The sequence below is a fragment of the Solanum dulcamara genome, chromosome 11 (assembly GCF_947179165.1).
Source record: "Solanum dulcamara chromosome 11, daSolDulc1.2, whole genome shotgun sequence".
Taxonomy (NCBI): domain Eukaryota; kingdom Viridiplantae; phylum Streptophyta; class Magnoliopsida; order Solanales; family Solanaceae; genus Solanum; species Solanum dulcamara.
The window spans coordinates 39,705,433-39,717,946 of NC_077247.1; the positions used below are offsets into that span (position 1 = coordinate 39,705,433).

Sequence of the window (12,514 nt, forward strand, 5' to 3'; positions counted from 1 at the left end):
ACACCTAATTTTGACCCATGTATCCGAAATACATGTATCTAGGGACCAAAATCTGACATAAATAATAATTTCAAAAACTCATGGGAAGACATGTAATTAAGCCCTAAACTAGTGGGATTTGTATAAGTTACCCAAATAATTATGTGACATAAGTAGATTAAAATTTAAATAATGATTAAAGGTTATGAAATAGTTATAATTATTCATGAAAATGAATATCTTATTATTTTGTGTATATAATTTGTTGATTTAATTCAATTATTTTTAAAAAAAATTTAATAGAATAAAAGCCAAACTAAAATTAATGATTTTTAAATTAAAAATCAAACCAAACCAAATATCAATTTATTTAAATCGGCTTGGTTTATTTTTTCAAACCAATTCGTGAACAGTACCCCTAACAGAAAGTACACTCTACACACTAATTTTTTAAGTCAATAATTATACTCCCTATATCCCATTTTCGTTGTAGTTTAACTTTTGTCACGTTGATTAAAAAAATACAAGATATAATTTATTAAAGTTAATCATATTTAATGAAGGTAGATTGATTTTTTTATGCATACTTTTTAAATGTTAAGAGTACAATTGAAAACAATTTCAACTTTAACTTTGAATTAAAAAATATACTTTAATTATTTATGATGATCTTTCCCAACAAGCATAAGCTTATCATCAAACGTTTCTTCCATTACGAAGATTCTAAAGTTTTTAAAATGAAACTCAAAAAGTAACTATTATATCCATGTCAAGCAACACTATTCTTCTTTAAATCAAATCAAATCAAATCAACAACTAAATAAAATAATTAAACAAATAAAAAATCAGGTTACCCCCTTCCTTTTTTTGGCACCTTATTTCAATTGAAGATTTTCTTCAAGGGCTCTCCTTCCTTCCAACTTCAACATATGAAGCAAGAAATCACTCCAAGAATCAATAGGACCAGGCAAACACCAATGCACACAATCATTATACAAAACCACACTAGCATTTGGCCAATGTCCATATCTACTAGGATGGCCATCTGGTCTCAACAACATTGCTTGTGTCATGTCCAATAATCTGAACCTTTTACCCTTTTTCTTCCCTTCCTCAGTTGCAACCTTAAATTCTTCAACTTGTGTCCTATAAAATTCCAAACTTGTACCATCCAATGTTGTCTCATTGCTTCTATATGGACTTTTTCTTACACAATTTCCACCTTTATTCCATTCACCACCTTCAAAATGAGAAGGTGCAATTGTCCTAACAAAAGTAACACCTTTAAAATTTTCTAAACTATTTATGGCTTTTAGTGTTGTTTTAAGTGCTTTTTGATGGCCATAATTTATTGGGAGATCAGTAACATTTGGTAGTCCACAGTAATGACACCCAATTATTTGATTTTTTTCGTAGTAGACACTGCACCTTGTGAACCAATGGGCAGAATTGAGGATCAAATAATTGAATTGTTCAATTTGGGTAGTCCATTTTGGATCAGGTTCATCAAGATAAAGATTGAAAAGTCCTGTGTGGCTAGGACCATCAGGATCTGATTCTCTAACTGTGACCAAAAATGGTGACCAATATGCTTCTAGGGTGAAATTATATGTTGTGTATTTCCATCTTTTGAAATTTTGATCTGTGTCATAAGAAATATCAATTGGATATTCCACCTGTAAATTAAACCAAACAGAAAAAGAAAAGAAAATGAATTAGTGATGATTTACTAGTTAATTTTTCATCATATTTCTTTTTGTTGAAACGCACAATATTTAAGCACTTGTCGTATGTTATTTTATCGGCTTGATCAATTTAAAGACAACTCTTAACCTAGTATGGTATTGTCCATCTTTTAGCCACGTCTAATTTCTTTAATTTGTAATCAAGACACACTCTAAATATTTATATCATTTATTTTGAGTTAATTCTGTATTTTTTTTCCTCGTATCTTAAAAATATTCGCACACATTATGTGTAAATAAATGAATTTTTATAGCACACTAATCAACTGTAACAATTCACAACCTTCAAGGAGAAAAGATAACTTCTCTATCTTATTGTGTAATTCGAGTTTAGTATTTTAAAATTAAAGAACTTTTCTATCTTATTGTGTAATTCGAGTTTAGTATTTTAAAATTTATGAGTATATATGTCATTAAATTAGCATGCACTACCTATTGTGAAAAACGATTTTTTAAAAAAAATTAGCATGTACCTAAATTTATTATAATTAAAGAGATATAGAAAGGAACAATTATATTTTTCTTTCACAATATTTCTTGATGAAGAAAGAGGAACCGACGGTCTCGAGGATAGGATTCTCTAACAAGTTGTCATAATGTGACATTATTTGAGTAGTAGTGTATCTTTTTAAGAGATAAAGCCAAGCCTATTTTGAACAAATAAAATACGACTGTATATTATATAAGATATAATACGACAAATTATATATGCTGGCATTCTATATGCTTCCAATTAAAGTAGTTCATTTTGTTATTTAAAAGTTGCAAAATGATTGCAAAAGTATACATTATTCATGATAGTGGCCTTTGATTCTTATGTTTCGTTTGATTTGAATACAAATTATGATGAATTAGTTATATCAAAATAAGTTATAATGAGATTAATTATGATAGAATTAATTGTAATAAATTATTTTTTATTAAGTGTTAGATTTGTTGCATTCAAAATAATATACATTATATAAATTTTAAGAATAAATTATTTGTTTACAAAAATACCCTTTATAAATATAAAAAATAATGTATAAAAAGGATTTAAAAGGATATTTTTATCATTTACCTACTTTATCCCGAAATAAGTTATTTCGAAATTACTATACCACTCAAGAAAAATAGTGAAGGAGAGCATTGGAGTAACTGGTAAAGTCGTTGCTATGTGACCAAAAGATCACGGGTTCAAGCTTTGGAAACAGCATCTGGCAGAAATGCAAGTTAAGGCTGCGTACAATAGACCCTTGTGGTCAGGTCCTTTCCCGAACTCCATGCATAGCAGGAGCTTTAATACACCAGACTGCCTTTTTTTCAAAAAAAAATAATAACTTATCCCGATACTAAGATAAGTTATTTCAAACTTGACAACCAAATAATAAATTGAGTGACACTATAATTTAATAACCACCCTTTGGAGAAAATGAGAAGTTTGATTGAATCTACTGTGACGGCCTACAGTATCATGTCACAAACGCACAGCTAATATATATCGGCATTTCAATTATTCCAACACCCCCACGCTCCTACTTATTTTATTTTATAGTAACAATCTTCTTTATATAATTTATTTTTATTTTATATTATTTGATCAATGCTAATTTGACACAATTTATATTTTTTATTAGGAATGTATTTTACTAAATTAATCTTAATAGTAATGATTTGAAATTTATAAATTTGACTATTATTACTTTATATAGTTATATTTAATACTAGTGATAGAAAAGAAAATATATAATAAAACTCTCTTAAATTTCTAAATTGGACCACAGTATTCTAAAATAAAATGTCTATTTTTTATGTAAAGACCAAGTAACATGAAATAGAGGGAGTACTCTATTCCTAACATTTACTTGTTCAGGCTTTTGGTTATCAAATTTCTTTCACCTTTCTTCAGAGTAGAACTTTAAAATTTTCAAATATTATTTTTTACTTTTAAACAAAAACTATTTTTTTCAAATTTCAGAATGAAACATACCCTAATGTCCATTTTCAAATATTATTTTTCATTGCAAAAACAAACAAATAAAAAAAATAATCATGTTTTAATCCTCGAAAAATAGAACTTCCGATAGAAGCACTTTATTCATTTTAATGAACCTATCCGACATGGATTGGATTGATGAAACATTAAGTTTCGAATACCCGACATGACTAAAAAGCACACGCAAAAAAGTCTTGCTGCATTAATGAGGCTTGAGTATAATTTCACCTAAACGTTCGTCCACCACAAGCTAACTGAAATTAAAAAGAAAAAGGGATTCTATCTATGTATTTAAGTTTAGATTAATTAAAATGTATGCTTTTCATTTTTTACATAAAAAATATGTCATATCTGGATTACTCTTAAAATTATAATATCGTCAAATATAAAATAACCACAAACTTAACATAATACATAAATAATTAAATGGTGAAGCAATGAATAGTCATAGTAAACCTGTAAATAATCACAGAAAAAGGACTTAATATGCTCATTTTAATCAATTAAAAATCAAAATACTTAGTTATATATCACAGTTACTAAAATTATAATTTATCAATAATTAAAGAATTAAAAATACTATTAACCGGAAGGAAAAAATAAAAAGAGGACGGCCGAGAAGGGAAAAAAAGAAGTTCATGTAATCAAAACCTGAAATTTTGTAGGTACTAGCAAATTAAGGACAACAACATACTAAAGAAACACAACTTTCATCCTTAAATTGTGAAGATAAATGGATTGTTTTCGATGTAAATGAAAGAAAATTAGAGACATCTTACCCGTGACAAGAGGCAAATTAAAGACTGCATTTGATTTCTTCCGACTGAATCTCCAATAAATGCCATAGATTTGTTTCTCATCATATCCAAAAACTGATAGGGGTTGAAAATTGGCAGATCGCACCCTTTAGGCTTCCACTTCCATTTCAAGAATTCAGTATCCGGCCTACCATATTTCATGCAATTTTGGTGCTCGTGGATCGCCCAACATGTTGTGTTCGTGTAATATGGAGCGTCCGGATTACGAACCCATTCTCCAATAAATACATCACATGTGTCTTCATCATCCTGTTCCGTAATCTTTATCTTTTGGTCCTTACTTTTAGTAGAAGAATGGTCTACGATTAAATTCGCAGGGTACCTATAAAAAGGATGGTAGAGAGGAATAAGACCAAGAATGATTAATGTTAAAGAAACAGGTATTAATATTCTTGGAGTTCTCTGAGCTATACTGGAGTTTCTCCAAAAGGGAAGAAGCTCCATAGTTTAAAAATCAGAAATGGGATTATGAGAGAGGAAGGAGGAAAAAATTTACAATTGTTGGAACTTATATGTGATACAATAAACGTGCTAATCACTAATTATAAGGTTTTAGTTGGACTAACTCCAAAATCTTTACAATTATGCAACTTTTGAATCGACGTTATGTCTTTATCTTGCAATAATTAGTTATTATTATAAGTTTAAAAAGAAAAGTTAGTGACCCATTCCTTAATTCAAATTAATTGGTGACTCTGATTTTATCAATTTCTGTACACGTCTAATCCATAACCACCCTCATATGTAATTAATTATTAAGGGGAGAAAAATTATGGGACTGCAATAATTGTATGTTAACTATTGTGAATTATATTCAATATACTTAATTTAATTAGTCAAATCACCGTACGTACATGATTAATATCTGTCATTACAAAGAATAAATATAGTTTATCTAATCTGGCAGGAGATTATGATCAGAGTTACGTGAGTTAATTAATTAGTCAAATCATCGTATATACTTAATTCACCTAAACTTAAAAATAGATAAAGCTTAACGTATTCATATTTCGTAAATGCACTCAAATTTAAACTAAAAGTAAATTAAATAATTAACTTCAGTTGTTGGCTATTTAATACGTTAGCATTTCCTGCTACTAACATCTTCAAATTTTTCTTAAAAAAAGCAAATAACAATAAACGGAAGAAGTACAAAACATAAATAAGAGTCCACAAGAATTTTTTATGAACTCTAAAATATCGAAAATGTCCTTATTAGTCCAAGCAAGCAAATGTGGAAAGTCAAGCTGAGGATGAGAGGAAGAAGAAATAATTAGCATTGTGGAGTGGGCATAGTGCTAATAATTTATTGTACATATATGTGGTATATTGTAGTACGTGGTAACCATATCGTGTACATAATAATCTATACAACAATTATTAAATTTCTAATGTGATGACACTATATGCACGTCTTTCGAACATAATTGTCTGAGCAATTATACTAGATATACATCACTGTTAATAGTCTTGACTATTACTCCATGTTATGATTGAAGACTCTTCGTGTTCTAAAACATTTATGTGACATAATTAATGTCAAATTAAAGAGACCTTGTCTCATCTCCGGAAAACTTGATCACAAGATTGTTTAGTGCCATTAAAGAGAAATACGGAGTGATGTCCAAGCTCATCGTGTAGAAGGTAATGAAGTAATTATTGTTATATTAGTTAAGGAGAACCTGATGACAAACAAAGTTGATTGGGAGCAGGACATATGCCCTTCGAGACATCGAATGTGCTGGAGTTATGGGTACATAAAAGACTCTGCTTAAGTTAATTTTCGGGGGAAAAAAATTAGCGTCTTTAATTTTTGGAACACTTCTCAACAAAATAGACCTTAAATTTAGTTTTACAAAATAGACCTTAAATTTAGTTTTGAAACTGGTGAGTAATTATTTCTCATGGAAAAGATTTTGTTGGGAAAGAATTCTTAATGGATGTTTATTTGTACTGAACATTATGCAACTGTTAATTAATTTCTGTCATACATGGTAGACTAGCTCATGTTTATATTACTTTTATTAAAAAACTTTAAAAATTGAAATTAACCCGTGCAATAAAATTTAATAATTTTTCTAAGTCTCCTGTGTATAGAAGCAAAATATGTCAAAGAAATCTTTCAAATCTATTAGTACTATTAAAGAGACATAATTAATTAAACAACAATTGAGACTTAGCATATTTCAGGAACACTATTAGCAAAAGTGGAAAAAAGTATTACACTATTGAAAAATTTTCAAATATATCTTCTTAAATTTAAAGAGGCTGAAAAAATATTTTTAAAATTCAAATCAAAAGTGGAAAATAATTAGAAGGTGACAATTAATGCTAGGCTAAGATAGGTTCACATAGATACTACTAGGGGTGTACATGTACCGGATTAGTTCAGATTTTTTACAAACCAAATCAAACCATTTTTGTTGGGTTATTAAATCTATAAACCAAACCAATAAAAGTCGAGTTTTTCGATATCAATTTTTCTCGGGTTTTAGGGTTTTTTCGGTTTTTTCGAGTTTTTTTGGGTTTCTCAGATTTTTCATAGTATCTAATAAAAAGCACAGAGCAGTGCTTCTTAAAAAGAGTTCTAGTACAAAATATCAACATATAAGATGGAGGCAGAACACTGTTTGAAGTTTTAACTTTATAGTATAACTTTATAAGATGGACTTTTTTGTATATTATTTAGATAGGCTTCTCAAGTCCAAATCTAAATGTAAGAAAAAAAACAAAAATTATGAAAAAATTTTAAAAAATATTTATTAAAATGTAATTTATAAATATTTTTATGTATAACATAATTTAAAAGTAGTATATCTATAATCGGGTCGGTTTGGGTTCGGTTTGACTTTTTTTAGTTAAAACCAAACCAACCCTATAATGGTCAGGTTTTTTTTTCAAACACCAAACCAAGTCAAACCAAACCACTAGTCGGGTTTTTTTTCCCATTTGATTTGGTTTGTTGATTTGGTGCGGTTTATCGATTTGCCCTCTACGGCAATAGATACTACTATATAGTTATAGCTTGTTTAAATGTAAACTTGAAACAAGAAAGAAAGTGCATGAGTTAGATCTAGTCAACTGTGCCCCTTTGTCTCAAAATTATTTGTCATAATTATTAAAAGTAGTTGTCTTAATTTTTTTTATTTTAGAAGTTTTAAAAAATAATTAATTTTTCGATTAAACAAAGTAAATATTCAATAAAAAGAGCCTTAAGACATAAATAAAAGTACATTAGTCAAAAACTCCCTCATAATTAGTAGTAATTTTTTTCTAAACGCGTGTAAAAGAAAAACACGACAAACTTGAAGGATAAATGAGAAGTTACCTTAGACAATAGGCATATTAATGAGTGCATATTGATTTCTTGCACCAGAATCTCCAACAAAGGCTAGTGATTTCCCCTTAACAAGTTGAAGAAATTGATGTGCATCAAATATTGGTAGCTTACATGCATCTGGTTTCCACTTCCATTTCAAGAAGTCAATATCAGGCCTCCCAAATTTCAGGACGTCTAGGATTATTGTAAATAGGAAGAAGGCAAGGCCAACAAGAGCTCTTTTTTAGCTACAAATTACTCTGTTTGCAAAGTAAGTCGGCTTTTAAGAGTTAAATTATTCTTGTATTATTAAAAAGTCATTACTGTTAGTAACGTTTTACCCTTAAAACGTGTCTGTGGGTAACGAAGTAATAAAACGTATTTGACAGTAACGTTTACTCTATTTTCAAAGCAAATCGGCTTTTAAGACTTAAACTATTCATGTGTTATTAAAGAATTGTTACTGTCAGTAATGTTTTACCCCTAAAACATGTGTGTGAGTAACGAATTAATAAAACGTATTTGACAATAACGTTTTATGTTTGTTTCCTCCGTAAGGCATTTGTCTTTTTGCCATTGATTTTTTTGAATAAAATAATATCTAAAACATTATTGTCAAGTACGTTTATACTAGTTTTGTAAAATTTTTAAAAAAAAATATACTATTTTAATAAATTGATTTAAATAATGGCTTACTTCGATCAAAAATTTCAAGAACTATAGTGCTTAAAACTTCACAGAAAGCCTTCCGTTTTATATAGAGAAATACAGTGAGTGAAGAAACAGTAATACAATTTACTTGTAACTCCCTCCATTCTATTCCCACCAATAAGTTTTACTTGGTTGGCACGAATATATAAGACATGTTATATTGTTGAACTAGATTGGCAAGGGCCCGTGCTCAACAATTTATTTTCAGACTAAACAATTCCACTTGAAAATATTAATAATGCAAGATTACTTTAAAATATGGATAATATTATATTATTAGAAATATCCATAATATGTATAACAGACACAAGTATGGTGTCTTCTTAAGCCATTTGTAACCATTGTTATATACCCACAATTTAGTAGACGTAAAGTGCTTAGTCAGAGTTCTAATTTTAGTATCCATCCTTCTGCATTTCAAAAGGCCATGGCATAGGGAGCTGTTGAGGTTTCTGACAAAAATGTGCTGCATTAGTAATCCTGCAAAGTTGAGGCAATTGTTGATGGAAGGAAAACTCATAAGAAAGTGGCATATTACATAAGAAAGTGGTATATCACGTCACCTGAAGAGTAAGGATACTGAGGTAAACAAAAAGCTGAATAACTGATTTACTTCATTCTTGCTATTGAACAAACTTACCGAGTGACAATCCAAAAACTTCTTTTCTTCATCAAACAAAAGTCACAAAAACAGGGAAGAGACTTCCTATAATTAGACAATGAAAGATTGTTACGAACCAAATTAGATATGCCTTTTAAATTAATGTAAGAGTCAAACTATAATAGTCATCTAAATTTGTTTAGGCAAAATTATATCTTTCAGATCAATAAAATGAATCTATTATAAATAGAGACGTAGCCATTTCCCTTCATTTCGATATTCTTTTAATTGATATTCCTTTGACCTTCATTTAAGTATTCATAACTCAAGTTTTTAAATTTTTAACTGCTACGAACAGGGATTAATCTATCCAAAAAAAAATTGAAAATCATCTGTGCCAAGAAATCACCAAATTTGATAAGCTATTATTTCCTATCTTCTTTATGGGGAAACTTTGCAATCTTTTGAAAAGGAAAACTTGAAAGTTTAAAATATATATATCTATGGAAGTTATTAATCATTGACAACATAGTTGGCTTAACCATACACTAAAACATTCACATGCACCACATATTTTGCCTATGTGAAGTTATCAATGGATTAAACTCATCAACAATTGAAGCTAAGGTTTAATAATTCTACAAAAATCCTGCAAAATATTTGTACATCTCTTAAAGTGCATATATATTTGATGAAAATTGGCAATAACTATAAAAGATCCCATAGCTAAAATCTGCAAGTTCACAATACTATGAGCATGGGCTAACACTGGTCAAAAATCTCACGCATTCATTATGAAGTTTCCATTATGGAGTGAAACTTACCAAAGTGAAACAAATAATTCATATTTTGCAATGTTGAAGAAAAACACAAATGAAATATTGTGTAAACGCAATTTAACATATATAATATTTGTGAGCAGTCATTTAGAGTATTACATAGATCCTCGTGTGAAAGCTAAATTTCACTGCATAAGCATAAATCAAATAAGTTAAATAATACACAATGCTATACATTTTTCAAGCCACTAATCAAGTTTAATACAAAAAGGCCAATAACTTAGAGAAGGAATTAAATCACCTGAATATCCAATTTAGAGCCATACTCTCAATTATTCATATAGAAGAAAATAACCACCAAAAGAGAAGAAAATAACGATAAAACTCAATCTACCTTCTCTTTTTCTTTTTCTTGCATCAAATTGTGGTAACCTCATGTTATAAATAATGAACTCCCTAAAACTTATAAAATAATAAGTAGAAGAAATACATACGATTTGACGAACTTGATCGTGCTCTATGTATTCACACAATATATAAGATATCTAAAAATTTTGATGTGACTAAAGCCTCAAATTTCACAATGTTTACGCTCTTGTCTACGTAAAAATCAAAACAAAAGCTACCTTAGAATAATAGATCATCTAGACATTGTTGATCCTAATAGTTGAGCACAACATAGTTGCTGGAGAAGTCTTAAAAACTGAACTCCTCACCTTTCACAAGTCACTTGCCAATTTCAAGATTGAACCATAAATATAAATCACTACAATATGAGATTCTAGTAGAGCAATTAGAAGGATAACAATGATCAAATGGAAAAGCAACTGTCAACAAAAATCAAATAGATTCACTTGTAGATGAGGAGATTACAATTAATTGTAATTTTTTTTATTAATTGCATTTAGAATTTGCATTTAAATTTGGTTAATTTGCAGTGGTTTCTAACCGTAATATTTTGTTCACTTTAATTTTTATTTTAAATCTAACAAATATCTTAAGGTTATATAATTCACACCCCACAAGCTCTTTTTTATACTTCTACTTCCTCTCAACTCAAATGAGTGAGATAATTTTTCACCAATTAACTCATTTCTTTTACCAAATATTAACAAGGAAAAACAAATATCAAATATTCGCCTCCTTTTCAGTAATCGTTCTTCGTAAGCCTCTTTCCCCAAAAGGCAATAATGTTCTAAAGAAATTCAAAGCCATATAATTTTTATCTTATAGATTTATCTTGTCTTTTTCAGGCATTTTAGACATGAAAATTTTAGAATATATTGTCACGGACTTAGACTTAGACTAAGACCTCCGTGCGGCACTTGACAACTTACTCATGAATCTTTCATGATCTTGTAAGCTCAAGTAAGCCTTTAAGACTAGATCGCTAAGGCAATGCTAGATTGTAAGAAACACAAGAGAGTTTTTATGAATAAGGCTTTTGTATTGCTTGGAAGAATACTTGATTGCTTGATGGATTTCTACAAATGAATGTCCCTTCTATTTATACTATTCCTAAGGGGCTCAAGTGTAAATAGAAATTGCTATACAAATTCCTTCATATTTACAAAGAAGTCCCTCTCTAGAATTCTGTACACACTTTAGAGAATTCCAAGTCTTTCAAGACTTCTCTACAAGCTTCTATAAGAATCTAGAGTCTTCTACTAACCTATCCAAGACTCTAAATTCTTCTACCTTCTTCAAGATCAAGTGGCGGGCCATAACAATATGCCTATTAAACTACCTTTTATAATAAAGCTGAAAGGAAAGAACATATATGCCTATTAAACATACTGGCAATATTGGCCAACCATTGTTATTGGAATATATGCCTATTAAACACATATATATATATGACTTTATTTTTTCCACATCTTTTGAATATAAGAATATTGTGTTTACCAATTGAGTTTATTTTTTTTCACATCTTGTGGATATAATAGTAACTGTTTAATATCTTCAAGCACACCAATATACTTGCTAATACATTTTTCTCTATGAGTACCTACTGTAATGCGAGTAGTAGTAGTTAGTTTTTTCATTTTGAAAAAAATAACATAGTAGAAACTTCATGAACACAAACACCCATAAAAATTGAGAGCAATAACAGAAGCAGCGAGAAATCCATTGGAAGTACAAAGAAAGAAAGGAAAAAAGCACAATCCACTTCTAAATTTTAGTCACTTTTGATAGCTGAATTTTGCCACAGAATGATTTAATTGTGCACTAATTAAATAATAACAAAGGCAAAAATGTTAAAGTTGTTGGGTTTAATTAATAGTTTGAATGAGAAATTGAGGGAAAAAGAAGTGGAGGGAAAACTAATATGTTCTCTCTTGCTTTATTAAATAAGTTTTGGTCCCACATAGGTGGTGGAAAGGAAAAGTCTCCTACTTAAAAGTAGAAGCACTCCTTTATGTTGCTAAAGGGTCAATGAGAGGGTCTCCCCTCTCGCCGTCGTCGTCGTCGCTCGCTCGGCTCGGCTACGGCTACGGCTTGGATATGATTGATAATCTTTTTGGACCAAATTTCCTTTAAATTTTAATTAATTAATATTATTTATTTATTTAATTAATTAAGTGAA

The 12,514-nt window shown here is 29.3% G+C and overlaps 1 protein-coding gene across 1 annotated transcript; it reads right to left on the reverse strand.

Moving 5' to 3' along the window:
- Positions 1-677: 677 nt before the first annotated feature.
- Positions 678-5,012, reverse strand: LOC129875250 (protein trichome birefringence-like 19). The gene is made up of 2 exons (XM_055950702.1): positions 4,479-5,012; positions 678-1,655 (listed from the first exon to the last, which is right to left on the reverse strand). The coding sequence occupies exons 1-2, from the start codon at positions 4,959-4,961 to the stop codon at positions 855-857; spliced, it is 1,284 nt and encodes a 427-aa protein (XP_055806677.1). The 5' UTR covers positions 4,962-5,012; the 3' UTR covers positions 678-854.
- Between the last annotated feature and the right edge of the window lie 7,502 nt (positions 5,013-12,514).